General features: G+C 39.4%; 1 protein-coding gene across 4 annotated transcripts in view; it reads left to right on the forward strand.

Moving 5' to 3' along the window:
* The window catches only part of epha7 (eph receptor A7), an 82,560-nt gene that overhangs the window by 55,225 nt on the left and 12,085 nt on the right, over positions 1-15,250 (forward strand). For 2 of the 4 annotated variants that reach the window (XM_039599151.1, XM_039599152.1), the window contains exons 6-9: positions 3,775-3,899; positions 6,104-6,272; positions 9,319-9,463; positions 11,772-11,827. In XM_039599151.1, the coding sequence (XP_039455085.1) occupies positions 3,775-3,899; positions 6,104-6,272; positions 9,319-9,463; positions 11,772-11,827 (495 nt within the window). The remainder of the gene's footprint in view (positions 1-3,774; positions 3,900-6,103; positions 6,273-9,318; positions 9,464-11,771; positions 11,828-15,250) is intronic. The other 2 variants (XM_031750212.2, XM_031750215.2) reach the window with 1 other exon arrangement.

Consider the following 15,250-nt stretch of genomic DNA (forward strand, 5'->3'; position numbering starts at 1 on the left):
TTCAAATTCAGAGCATGGTGGTGACTGGCTTCTGGATCAGTTAGCTTCACAGAAGGTGTTCAGGGTCACTAACACATTTTCTAATATTGCAAAATAAATGCACAAATGCTTTTCAAAACGGTCTCTTTAAGACTGGCATGACAATTATACAATTTTCCACTGTGCTAAGCACCACAGGTAGGCTAAAAGTGTGAGAGTGGCTGGCTGGTTTGAGTCTCCATGATATCAAGTCAGTCATTAATGGCTGTCACACAGTGCCGCCTGACTGATTCGCGGGGGAGGCAGAGAGAGCCCGAGGAACATTTTTTTTCCTTTAGAATTTACGTTCAACTGTGGTCTGGATTCATATCCCTGAGAAATGCAGAATGACTTCTTTTATCATTCAGAAAATCACCCTGGTGGAATGATTACCTTTAGCCCATGGAACATCACATTTGCTAATACTATTCACTGATCTCTTGATCTCTCGGGAAACATAAGGCCCCAGCTCTCTGTCACCCATGAAGGGGTAAAGGAGGAGGTGGGCTTGACCTGAGCGAATGCTAATACATCCACAGGCCAACAGGGCTAAATGGGGCAGAGCTAGTGCCTGAGCTCACATCACATACTGGAGGGAGAAGAAGCTGTGAGGGAAAGTAGCTCATCATGCTTTAAGCTAACTTTGTAGATCAGGCAGTATTACTGCTGTTGCATGAGAATCACAGCTCTCATACAAGTTCACAGTTGCAGAAGAGAAGAATGCTTTGTCTCTCAGCAAGAACTGTATATTTTCAAAACTTATGCACATGTTTGATATTTTGGTGTGTACCCTAGGACAAGAGCCTGGTTTGCGTAACCAAAACCATTACAAAGCTGCATAAGAAAAAGTGCATTTTAGAGAATATCCCTTTCAGAAGAGGGAAAGTAAATAACATCTGATATTAAGAAAGGCCCAGTCTATCCTTGGGACAAATCTGAGATTTGCACATGGTTGAAGTATCACAGGGGTCGACCACTTTCAACATCAAAAGAGCCATTTTAGCTCCTCCTACCAAACGATGGATGAAAAAGATCCACAGAAATGGGTGCTGATGATGGATGTAACTAGGACAGGAATTAATGCGTAGAGTGTATGTATTAATAAGGTTATGGTTAACCCTAACCCTAGCCACATGTGACTCTTTATAGGTGTTGTCCTTTGCAGGCAGCCAATCAGATCCAGCTTGTGACCATTTTCCTGACCTTTCCTGACCTTTGACATTTCACAAGTCCAACCAACTTGTAGAATAAAAGTGAAGAAACTCTTCAGTAGCACATCTGTTTGGCCCTTTCAAGTAAAGTTGTGTAATAAACACTGGGAATTAAGGGATTCCAATTTATTTTTAGCTTACCTCAAAAGGATATCTGAGGATATTCAAAGCACAGAGTTTAAACGTTTAAGACACCCGGTCTCTGTGGTGTAACTAGTGTAGCATGGGAGTTATTAGGTCTGATATTTTTGGACAGAAGTTTAGGGAATAACAATTGTGATTTTCTTTTGCCTCTCCAATTTTTATCACTGTAGAGTGATGGATGTATTATCATCGAACAAAAAGTTTTCTCTATATTTGAAAGCCATACAGCAGCATCCCACCTGCAATACTGTCATGGATCATTGCTCATTTTCCAGTTTATTTCTCCAAATTGCATCTTTTCTTTGTTATTGATTGCGTTTAAACATAAAAGTAAAATGAAAGTCCCAAATAGTGTTACATTTCAAAATATCATAGAAAGAAATAAGCACCGTTAGAGGCACTTGAAATATGTCACAAATAAAGACTTAAAACACTTGGGGATGAATCAAACAGACAAGAAACTTAGTTTTAGACCTATACACCTGAACCAGAATTGGAATGGGGGCAGAGAAAGCAGCCAAAGCTAAGGCAGCAGTAACTGCTTGTTGTGACTTGTAAGAGAAAGCTCAGTCATCCCTTTGACGGGCTAACTGTGCTGAGAAAAGACACATTATTTCTCTGTTTTGGGTGGATTATGAGGGAACATGTCACAACAGCAGGTTTTTGACAAGGTCTCGGGTGTTTGCTGTCTTGTGCATTACTGTCAGGAGCGCTGATGAGGCCTAATGAGGTTTTAATCCACCAAGAGTCATTAGTGGCAGGTCATCTTAAAACAATCTAAGGTCAGACTGTATTAAGGGTAGAGAGGTCCACTCCCATGGGGTCACTGAGCATGACAGAGACACTTAGCAGCTTCTGTTTGTTCACAGGAATGGACTGTCTCTTGTTGGCTACAGGTTTGACACATTTTTTACATATCCCAAACAGCCAAAAGGCAAGGCAGTTGTTGTTTTTCATTACATTTGTACATAGATAAAAAATTAAGTCAATAAGTACATTTCAGTTTGTATCATTGTTCTTCATTCATTCACTTTTCCTTCATTTCAAAGCTTGTTGCTGATCTAAAGACCAAGCAAAGAAATCCAACCACAGCTTTTGGCAGGTGGCTTTTACCTTACAGTTCAAGTCTTCCCCGGGGCAGCTTTCTCAAACTTGAAAAGATGTGTTAATTAATATGTTTTGCCCCTAGAGGAGTGTGAGTCATCAAGATTTTACCGTATGTTTACAGAAAGGATTTTGGGGCTGTTTAGAGTGCAGATTTGCAGAAAGCATATTTTTTGAAAGCATCATCTCCTCCGGGTGAAGCTTGCTAATCCAAAAAGCTTGCCCTCTTTTTTCCTCACTGGGGTCTTTATGAAAAGTGCTGTAAAATTACGGTGATTATAATCAAAATGATGATAATGATGTACTGTAAAGGTAATGGAAGCTGTACGAGAAGCTGCAAACACAGCTGCTGAGCTAGAAGACGTTGGACGTTACAGAAAACTTTGTTCAACAGATAAAAAATTGTGTCCACAGCTGATTCTACTGCAGTTTAATACCAGACAAGGAAAAGGTGAAGTGGTCAGCGTGTGTTGATACGTCTTGCACAGCATATTTTACCCATCAACAGATCTAATGAAATGACGGTTCTAAAACCTGACCCAAACCCTTTCGTTTTTTTATGCTACATTTCAGCTGACTGGTTTGAGCTATGGTTTTATGAATTTTAAACCTGAAGGACAATAGCAGTAGATGAGGCCACAGCATTACTATATAGAAAGAGCAGGCATACAGCAATTACAGCAGAAGATTTTGTAGTAGCAGTTTTATTTGATAAAGCAGCAGTGAAGAGATTTTACACGGCCCACAAGTTAGCTTAAAATCTGTCTACATAAGTGTGTATCATTTATCCTTTGTTACTGGTATTAACAACTGAAAAAATGTCTGTGCACTGTTTAGCAAAACTAAATGTAGCAGCAGTAAGTGACAGCCAGACACTTAAAATAAGTCATGCAAAGAGCCCGAGATAATTGGTGTGCATAAGACTGGTGTCAGGAGGTTACAGGTACACCCCTCTCCCTCTGAGAGGCTTTCTGAACAGCTCTGTCATGAGGGATAGTAAGTGTCTGCTTGTTCCACTAGAAATGTTGGGAGTAATTGAACTGAACTGTCATTTACAAGCTACAAATCGTGGTTTTCTCCTGGCTGGGATAATGCCACCTTCTGCTGTTGGTGGTGTAATTGAAATTTTGATCATGAGGTGTAAACATTTAGAAGCGTCCATGTGAATATTCATCATGTACAGAGGGCCTGCGAGTGTTGGTGGAGGAGCTGGTGCGGCTCATTTGCGGCTGGCCTTATGCCTGTGCATGCTGAGAGGGTTTGCCCTGCACTTATTGACATGTTCTTCTCTAAACAGCTCCGTCCCAGGTCAGCGAGGTCATCAAAGAGAGAGTGCAGCAGCACAGCGTCCACCTCTCCTGGCAGGAGCCCCAGCAACCCAACGGTGTCATCACAGAATATGAGATCAAATATTATGAAAAAGTAAGTTTGCGCTACATTTGTTTGTCTTTGTCTCTTCCTGAAGCACCATTTCTTTTTTTTCTTTTTCTTTTTTTTGCCAACTCCTCATTTTGCATTCTGTTTGCACGTGGCTGTGAGTGCAATGCACAAGATTCTGCAAGTACCTTCTTTGTCTCATAATTGCAATAATGAATGAGATGCTCATAAGATTTTAATCAGGCTATAGTCCTTCACAGCCACCCCCACACACATGTTAGCACACGCGCAATCCATGGCTGCTGCTCGGCTAGAATTAGTAATCTGTTACTGTTATCTCCTTTCCCGTTCTGCATAGATTATGCTACTGCTTCACTGTGTTTCAAGACTGAGCGCATCAGCTTTTTGCTGCGAGGTTTAACGAAGTGAATTTAACCCAACAAATCAAAGGCAGAGTAGCAGAGCGCTGATGTCAGTCCTGCTGGCCGCAGTCTCTTGTGTACACTGACGAATCAGTCTTCTGTGTCACGTACTATGGCTGTGGTCTGCCCAGCTGTAAAAGTGGAAAGTTGGAAGAAATGACCGCACCCGTAACAGAGCCTGGCATTCCATTTGGGCTTTTGCTGAGCAAAACATTTACAGATCAACAGCAAAGTACACAGCGCGTGCAGCCTGTGAATCCAAATGTATTCCTTGATGGAAAAGATATTTTCTGATGCCTTTATGTTCTCCCCGTGGCATGCTGCCTAATGGTAGATAATGATTTCAGTTAGAACTTTTTGTCTTCCAGAATCTACAATCAGAAAAATGTTATGTTTACCATTTTCGTGACATAAATTCCGAAAATCGTAACAAAGGCCAGGCTAAAACTACAGTGATATAACTCAGTCACTGATTATTCTTATTACAGGGTTCGTACGGGTCCTTGAAATCCTTGAATATGCTTGAATTCTAATGTCGTCTTTTCAAGGTTTGAAAAGTGCTTGAATTTCAGATGTGGTGCTTAAAAGTGCTTGAAAATGTAACTGTATTTCATTCACAATAAATAGCTATCTGATTGAATTGTTTTCTTATCAGATAGAAATAAAATGAGACAAAAAGCAAAATTTCCCCGCCTGGGCTGCCTTGCGTCTGTTTCAATATGTGACCCGCCCTCCCTCGGACAGTCGGGATGAGTGCGCTAACATACCTGTAGGTTGCTGTTTTAATGAGTGTTTGGTGGAAAACAACAATGGCAGAGTTTGTGTTCTCCAGTCGCATGATAGGTGAGTCCTAGTAAATAATTTTTCCAGTACGCCGTACGTTACACATGCTATTTTTTAAAATTATGGTTATTATTTTGCTAGCTATCAAACTCGCTGGAGAAATGATTGAAATGCACTGAGTGTGATGCAGTATGGCAGCGCTATTACGAATATGCTGTGAACTTAGCTAACATTACTTAGCAGTAATATGAGTTAATTTACTCAAGTGAAAGCTTTAAACATTAGCCCGATACATAACTAGCCAACTTAAGGCTTTCTGATTAACCCTCTGGGGTCGACGGACCCAGAGTCTCCATTTCAACTTGGGTCGAACGTGCGGACTTCAAGCTATATACCAGTTTTTAATTTGTGTTGATAGGTCATGTGGGGGTGTTTCTGAATAAAACAGTGGCGCTTACTCCGGGAAGAAACGGTAAAACGGCGTTTTTTATGGAGAGCGCTAGCAAACACGCTTTGCTTGTGGGTGAAAAAAAAAAAAAACACTCCTTCCCTATTGGTGGAAAAATGTACCATGTCGACCAATCAAAAATGATAATCTGACAACATGTGGTATTTGGTTGTTGGGAAGAGAGCGAGTGAGCGAAAAGAGAGAGAGAGTTTTACGTGAGAGATTTGTGACGTTTATCATGTTTGGAGTCTCAAGTTAGTGTGTTTTCTTGTGTAGTTAGTGTGTGGTGTAGTCGTTTTGTTTTGTGTGTCAGTTCTACTAGTGAACGTCACAGTTGCTGCAACTGTGTGCTGGAAAAGCTTAAAAGGGACCTTGAAAGTGCTTAAAAGTGCTTGAATTTGACCCTGAAAAAAGCGTACGAACCCTGTTATTAATAAGCTTCATTTGCCCCAACTTTGTCATTTTAAAAAAGTTGTGACTCACGTAAATTTGAATGTAAATGTCATCAGCAGTAATGTGGAAGCATTTCAAAATGCTAATAAAGACAACTTATACTATATAAAGTGGGTAAAATTACCATCTTTTTTCCTGTGCAGGATCAGAAGGACCGGATTTACTCTACTGTGAGGTCAAAGTCAACATCAGCCACAGTGAACAACCTAAAGCCCAGCACAGCCTATGTGTTCCAGATTAGGGCTTTCACAGAAGCAGGATATGGCACCTTTGGGCCTAGACTAGAGATAACCACCAAAGAAGAGGCCACAGGTAGGGCTTTGTGTTTCTGTCATCGTGCTTTACAGTTTTATGCATTGTTGTAATAATCATCCCAAGTAGAAACAAAGGCTGTCCTCTACAACTTCCTTAGATTTCACCATATTCCTCAAGTATAAAGGCTGACCATATTTCACTTTTTGTGATACTCAAGTGTAGCCATTTAGAATACCTGACTTTAAAAATTAGAATAAAACTTTCTGGCAATTCATAACCTTTTTTTTAGTTGGTAAGACTGCCCATTCCTAATCAAGTCATCACAAGGACTAACACTAAGTCCAAGGCAGTGAATTGTTATAGAGTCTATGACCTAATTTATGAAAGTGGCCTAGTCATGGTCGTGTCCTGGTATTTTATGTGCGGTGCTGAAACAAATAGAATGCTTGGACTTTTTTCCCTCCTGGATCCCCAATCTTTGTTTATGATTGTTTATGTTGTAGTTACACTTCTTGGGGGGTGCACATCAGATTATGTCGTGGTGGAGTTTGCAATTACGACAAAGCTATGGTGAAGTTCTCACCCTAAAGGATAAATGCTCACTATAAGACTACACCAATATTTTGGAGACATGCAAACATGACTTTTTTCTTTTTGGAAACAATTTAAATAGTTGGTGATGTGTGTATCACTGGCTATTTTTCCCTGATTGCCAAGACTTGGAAGAGCAATTTCACAATAAAAAACACAAAAACTACATATTCTGATAGCATAGGGTTTAGCTTTAGGGCCCTCACCAATGAGGACTCTAATCTTCTCTGTGTTACTTTAGCAACATTTATAGGGTGATATAAGAGAGTAGGGCAAAATGGCAATTAGGTTTGCACAGTTTATTGATTTATTTTTGATCAAGATGAACCACATAGGGTGCCACAGTAGCTCACCTGGTTGATTAGGTGACCTACATACCGACAACTACTGCATAAGCCTGGGTTTAAGCATGTGTCAGTCACCCACATTCTTTCTCTGTCAGCCCTCCTTTCCTGTATAATGAAGGTCAAAAAAATCTAATATTAAAAAAATAATTAATTAATACATTTACAGTTAATTGTGGTTAAGCGTTGATCCATGTGGGTGGAAGCAGTATGTGGTTTAGTTAGGTGCAGTAGTATGACTCAAGTTAACCTGATGCTGGGCCACAGCAGTGCACTAGCTGTAAACAAAAGATAGATGTAGTTTTCAGTGTGAAGTGAAGGTGCTGTGGAAGTGTATGAAACCTGCATTCTCTCTAACGGCCAGCAGGAGGCAACTCCTGTCTTTTTGTTTTGGTCATCTTATACAGATTGTATGGAATTCTATAGTAAAAATGATCCTCAGCACCCTTTAATCTCTAGTTTCATGGTGAGTTTATGATTTCACCTGATTAAGTCTGAGATCCCTAGTAGAGTGAAAAAAGATGTTTTAGGGTGGGTCGAACACATCCAATTTCAAAACACCTAATGACGAAAATATTCAGTGTGAGCTTTAAAAGATGGGACTCTGTGGCTGTAACACAGTTTTCCCCACTCAAATTTTTAGGCACAACTTGTTAATATTTCCTTCTACTGTAGTAATAGCCCAGGGAAATTAGTTGCTTTCAAGCAATGCAAACACAAATTGCTTTGACTTTATGCTGACAACACATCATGGGAAAAATCGCTAAGCACAAGGACAAACTGCTGTAGTGTCGAGAGGATAAACCCATTACATTAGCTCAACCCTGAGTTTTAAAGTGTGTTATTGAAAGCGGGATGACGCTTTGGAGTTTTTGTGTTATGGATCAGAAAGTCTAGCGTTATATGATTTTGTGAAAGGCGTACACGAGGTAAGGTCTCAATCCCTCTGTTGACATAGAAACATTGCCAGGTTACTGTTAATGCCCATTTTTTCTCTTTTTGTGATATTTATAAATTTATTATAATATTACAGAACAAATAATATGCTTTTTAAACAGCAGCAGCAATAGTTTGGAAGTTATTAGTGGTTATGAATTTGAATAAATCTTTAATGAAGGAGTTGTTACGGAATAACACAATAAATGGATATTGGTCTGGCGCATCTTTAACATGTTTTCCGAAATTAAGCAGGCACACTGTTCTTTTTGAGACTGCCAAAGGGATTTTTCACAGCTTGGCAACACAAATGTTGGAGTATATAAATATTTTTTAATTTTTTTTAGCATTAATAAAGCTTGAATTGTTTCTTTTTGGCCTTTTTGGCCTAAAAACGTACCCAAAACCAAAGTTTCACCTTAATCCTCCGTTTGCATTAATTTCTCTTTAGTTTTGAGATCTACCATCCAGCCTGTTCACCCAAAAATACACTCTTGCCCATTTTACATCCAACATTTCTGCATAAAAGGACACGTTAATTACTCATAACCACATGCCGAGTGTGTCCTGTATCAAGGTTAGATGTTTGCAGTCTAGGCATGGTTGTGATAGTGTCCTTGACCGAGACAGTGAACCACAGCTTCCAGAGGAAAACCTGCAAGTGTGTAATATGACAGTAAAATTCTTTTCAAATAGATGATTGCTAATATTGATTTTTGATTGGGTAAAAGGCACATGGCAGATTTTTTTTATAGCCTCCCCTTTTTTCCTGAGACTACATTTCTCAGTATTTACACAGTGCAGATCCACTTCATCTGAAACGTACAAATATCGTCTTCTTATACACAACTTACATTGACTTTTTACGATGCCTGAGCACTCACCAGTTTGTCAGTGCAAACTGTCTGAGCACAGTGAGAGCTGTGCATGGGAAACAATTCAACCTGAATGTGTCTTTGTTTGAGATGAAGGGCATCGCTGTCGCCGTCTGGGACTATTAAGCCCACTTTCTGAAACAGTAGAGCCGTGTGTATAAGGACAGCTCAAAAATAGAAACGTCCCTCTTCCACTCTCTCAGAGGTTAGGAAAAGGGTGGGGGGTGGGGCATGTTATCGATCTCCATGCTACTCAATGGGCTCAATTATCAAATGTCCTGCAGATTGTAGTCTGATGTGCTGAAGTTCACTCAAAGTGTTTCCGTTTTTCTTTGGTGTGTGTGTCCATTTCATCAGCTGCAATCGTCTCTAGTGAGCAGAACCCCGTCATCATCATTGCAGTGGTGGCCGTGGCGGGGACCATCATACTGGTGTTCATGGTGTTTGGCTTCATCATCGGGAGAAGGTACGCTCTCGCGGGCCCCATTGACTCTCCGCTCCTGTGAGTCTGCGCTTGTCAATTAGCTTTTCTGTCACTCACAAGGCCTCCACGCCAGTGGAGTCATCACTCACTCACGCACACACAACGCACACGCATACACACACATCCACCCGTCATCTTGTGGCATGCTGTGCTAATGGGCTGTGAGGCATCATTTTTCTTTTTTTTCCACTCTAAACAAAATTTTAAGCTATTTTTTGCAGTACCATTATGAAACAAGCACTCAACAATGAGAAAGCTTTGGCTCTGCATTCCTGTGTGTGAGTGTATGAAAAATCCTGAGGGCAAAATGAAGTATGCTGCTGATGTTTTTTTCCACCATCACAAAGCACCCAGTCCACTGTCATTATCACCATTCCCTCACACATTTCATCTGTTTTCATCTATACAAGTAGAATTTCATCCAAAATTGCTTTTCATGATGGATTCATCAGAATCGGAGCATTCTAATCCAAGGTGGGCTTTTTGTGTAAAAAAAAATGTGGCTCAGTGCGCACAGGTAGAATCAGCATGATTTTACATGACATTAATAAAGTGAGCTCTGACTGAGCTCAGAAAGGGTGATGTGGTAACATCACCCTTTCTGTGTGCATCACATCAGTGATGCAAATGAATTAAACCTTTAAATGATATTCATGAGAGCATTCCCCATTGCTTGCAAAACTAAAGGTTTCTTTTTAAAATATCTTTTTAATTATTATAGCTTTGTTGGTCCTACTATTAAGTACTAATGAAGTTAGTTAGTTCATACATCTTCAGTCGAGTCATATGTCATTCTTTTAACTATATACAATATATGAAAACATACCGATGAGTAAGTCACATTGTTAGAAATATGTGTTTTACAAGATACAGAGCATAATTATTTTTTCCTTTTGCTTGTATAAGAAAAAGCATAAAAAATAAAATAAAATAAATAAATACATAAATAATCACTGCGTCAGGTCACTGTATAAAACACCATCTTCAGAGTTGCGTCTTTGCCACATGCTAAATAAAATATCATTATAGGGTTTTTGCAATTAATGAATTATTTCAATTTTGAACTATTTGAGGAGCAGATAGTAAAATAGGTCCCTACCTCCAAGTCTCTGAAACTTGATTTAAAAGGTACCAATGTTTATGTGTTGGCGCTCTAACTGTTGTTTTGGAAATTGTGTTGTTTTTTTTAGTAGCTGCCTGAAATGCAGCCTGACCGCTAGGCCTAAGAGGTTTGCTGTTAAATGTTAATTCAATTCAATTCAATTCAATTTTATTTATATAGTGCCAAATCACAACAACAGTCGCCTCAAGGCGCTTTATATTGTAAGGTAGACCCTACAATAATACATACAGAGAAAAACCCACCAATCATATGACCCCCTATGAGCAAGCCCTTTGGCAGCAGTGGGAAGGAAAAACTCCCTTGTAATAGGAAGAAACCTCCGGCAGAACCAGGCTCAGGGAGGGGCGGCCATCTGCCGTGCCCAGTTAGGGAGAGAGGAGGAAGGCAGGATAAAAGACATGATGTGGATGTGGAATGTTAAGTAGTTAAGTCTCCACAGAACTCTGCTGAACATGGCATGTGCACAACATAAATTGGTACTTTTACTTTGGGATGTTGTGCGTAAGCTCCCTCAATATCTCTCGTCTCAAAAAAGCGACAAACAATACAAACTTTATGACACTGCTAAGGCTCAGAATGTCCCATCAACATATGTCCTACTATGTATGTGTGACAAATAATTTCCACTTAAACCTACTCACAACATACATAACGTGAATAAGACCATCTAACACCATTTCTGAGTAGCATACTCCATTTCTGGATAAAGCATGTCAAATAGATCAAAAGTCTTCCTTGAATTTGGAGACAGACGAACCAAAATACTTCACTTTAGACAGAAAAAATTCTGGAATCTTAAAACATGTAGTAGGAACAAAGGAGACATGCTACATACGTGAGCATTTTCATCCACAGTAAGTGCATGTCCATCATTTGTGGCTTATTTAATCTTCCTATGTCATTCACCTTTTTTCACAAAGACCAGCCTTGTCCAGCAAATCACTTGCTTAAGGGAACCTTCAACACGTTAATATTGCAAGACGTGTTGAAAAGTACTTTACAGTGCATGTATTATTGGATATCTTACATGATTAGATGCTTGAGCTACTTTTCCTAGTTGAGGCTGTTGGGTTCACAGCTCCTGCTGCTCAGCTGGGTTTCTTGAGGGATTTGTCTTGCATTAAAATTCTTGTAAATTAGGGCATTTATTTCCTCTGCACAATCAGTTGATTCTGCTGCTCTCTTCCTCTTCCGCCTGTACAGGCACTGCGGGTACAGCAAAGCTGATCAGGAGGGAGATGAGGAGCTCTACTTCCAGTGTGAGTGCCTGCATTCCTTATCCGCAAACACACTTACAGCACTTGTATGTAGATGGTACACACGCACGCACGCACATACAAATATTGCATCGATGTCTAGGCCTTAAAATCTTTTAGCACTTCGAGGCATGACTGTTTCATCCCAACTCATCTATCAAGCAAAATCTGTTGCTGATTGGCTAGACTCAGCCTGTTGAGATAAAGAAGTCAGGGGGCCAAAAACACATGAATCTGACAGCTGCCAGGCAGGGATAAAAGGACTGACAAGCATACAAAAGGGAGTTCTTTAAAAATGTAACCATAAGGCAGGTGGTTTTAGTGGTTGACAGGGTTTCTGGTGTGCACACAGTTGTAGCTGCTACTTTTATCATTTAGGTATCTTTTTTAAACTGATACACCACCCCTAATGATAACCCTGGAGCTCCAGCTGCAGACAGCTTTCCCAAGTGGAACCATAATGATCCGCGCTGTAGGCAAACTGCTGATTTGGAAACAAAGGGTCAGGGGTGTCACTAAGTGCATTGCTAGAGCAGAGGCAGTTCTAGGTTGGCTACTGCTAAGTATCTGATAGATCCACCTGAACAGATCACAGCTCAGCCCAACCTGCCAGGGGAAAAAGCACTGGGAGAAAATACAAACAAGGCTGGATTTGGGCTTAATGGACAGATCTGCTGTGCAATATCAAATGACGGGAGACTTCCAGGGTGACAGAGAAGCTAGATAGCACATAAATCCAACATGTAGACCCAATTTGTCTGCCATGAAGAGGCGAGGAAGTCATGATAAGACATCTCCTATCAGATCCCAGACGTCTTGGATGGACGAAGCAATTATCCAAGCAAGTCGAGGGAAATCTCAGCTGCTGGTGTCCCCTTGCCGGAGCACAATGCTTTAGCTGTATTTACACTGGTGCATTGGATAGACTGCTTTTCAGAGAATAATTGTCTCTCCGACTGAATGTGCTCGTTGTGCTGCTGTGTTGTTTTTGACCAGAGTCTTATAGCTGTAGTGTCTCATTAAATTTTTAAAGTTGACAGGTTATGTTGTTATCAGTGGAAATTTCAAATACACACTGTAACAACCCCCAAAAGTGGTCTGTTAACCTAATAGTGCATAATATTGTAATTTACTGTTAATTTGGAGAGCTGTTTGAAATAGTAACCCCCTCCCTGCCCCCGTCCTCTCCCTAACCTTGTTTTGTTTGCTTTATTTTCAACAAACTGTTTTTGGTCTTACTTAATGGATATTCATGAACCGTTCCCTTATCACTGATGTTGGAAATTGCACAGAGTTAATTTTTAGACGTTCCCAAATGCCTGGGGTGCCAGAGTCTAACAAAAGTAGCAAACCTGTCTCAAAATCTCATTTAGCTTCATTCATTTCTTATGATGGAAAATGTTTCATTTGCATCAGTTCTTTACCATCTCATCTTTCCTTGATGTTCTTTTCTATTGTCTTTTTCAAAGCATGTCATTGTGCATTGTCAAATCAAAACAAAAATTGATCGACTGATTTTCCAGCCTAGAGACAAGTTGTCAGGGTAGCAGCAGAAATTCATTAAGACTGTTATAGGGAGAGACTGTGTAAGCGCAAGGTGATGATCATTTTTTAAAAACAATATTTCAACATTTTTCATACTCGACTCTTAGAAGATCTCTACAGGTGGGCAGACTCATTCCAGGATATTAATATGTCTTTGTATGTCTGTAGTTTGAGTGACCTTTATATGGTATGGTTGCATTTGAAATGGGAACTTTATATGAAATTAGACAGCTCATAGCAAGCTAGTTTGAAACAACACATTATATGTAGTTTGATTTGACCTACTTGAAAACCCAGATATTTATTTCAAGTGGTCCAGTTTCAGTAACTTACCTAAGTATGTTCTTTAAGTGTTGGTGGTAAGGGTTTAGATTTGGGTAATCATCCAGGTTCCTTAATCACCTGACGTACCTCTAAACCCAAGTACTTCTCTAAAAAATAGTTAATTAAATTTGCTACAAAAACAAATTTATTTACATTTGTTTACAAAACATCCTTTATATTGCTAACATATGGTTTGGTAAGTTTACTGTTACTCTAATTATTAATGATGGCCCTCATCCCAAATCCGCAACCTTGTGCTAGAATATGCAATTTTTGGCCTTTAAGGGGGTTTAGAGATTAGGGCTATGACAGAGATATGTAGTGCTAAATCTAGACCTCTGTGTTAAATCCATTTGGTCACTGGTAAAGTCAATAAGTAGTCGTTCAAATATTCACTAAATTGAGATCCCATAATTAAAGATGAAACGTTTTAACATGGATATCAGCGTTAGGACAGTGATAGGTCTAAACAGAAGTGTCAGCAGCTAATAAGACAGACCTTAACAGACTTCAGTTGATCCAGAATAAGGCAGCCAGACTAGTGTTAGGATGTTCATACTATACCAGTATTGATCAAATGCATAATAAACTTTTTTGCTTCCAGTACAAGCTAAATTACACTACGGCTTACTTTTATTTATAAAGAAAGCAACACTGTTAAACACACCACATTCTTTCTCTGTTCAGCTGCAGTATCCAGATGAAATACACAATTTTTAACAAAAGCGCAATGTACTAATTCCTCGAGCCAAAAGTAAAGTTTTGAAAAACTCTGTGATATTCAGAGCTTATGCAATTAGAGAACAAGCTACTATTCCTAATGTAAAAAAAAGTATTTTAACAGCCTGTTTACACAGTTTTAAATTATTGTAAATATTGTAAGAGCCCAGTGTTGTGACCTGTTTTTGATTCTTGTGTATTGTTCCTCAATGTTATTGATATTTGCATGCTTATATTTTTACAATTACAAAACCTTACTGTGTGGCTATAAGAGCCAAATGATGTGGATATTTTTGCATCCACTTTTTTATTGTGTAATGCTTTATTAGATTATACTTTAGATTATTATTAGATTATACTTCATGGCTTGGGCCCCAGCTTCCTTATAAATAATTAAAATAAATAAATAAATAAATAAACACCTTTGCTTATCAGTCTGCAAATTATACATTCCACAGTAAAGACAATACAATTTCTTTGACAAATTCCTGAACCCTGAACACCAATATCATTTAATATAAGCAACCGCAGAACGTAAAAAATGGGTCAAAAAATTCAAATCCATGCAAAGAACCCAAAAACAAAACATGCTCACTGTTGCCTCTATAGCTTATTGTTGTGAGCAAACTGATGGGAGATTTAAGAGTGGGATAGCCCCGCACCCACTCAGTCACACATATAAACACCCCGCTATTCATAGAATGATATTAAGGATAGAAAAGCACCAAGTTGAATACAGCTGGTAAGACAGATTATTTTTCAGGGAGTCTCTGCAGAGAGGTGAAATGTAACCGACAACCTCATAAAAAGCACGACGCACAGGTTACTCAAATCTTA

The sequence above is a fragment of the Oreochromis aureus genome, linkage group 15 (genome assembly GCF_013358895.1).
Source record: "Oreochromis aureus strain Israel breed Guangdong linkage group 15, ZZ_aureus, whole genome shotgun sequence".
In the NCBI taxonomy this organism is placed as follows: domain Eukaryota; kingdom Metazoa; phylum Chordata; class Actinopteri; order Cichliformes; family Cichlidae; genus Oreochromis; species Oreochromis aureus.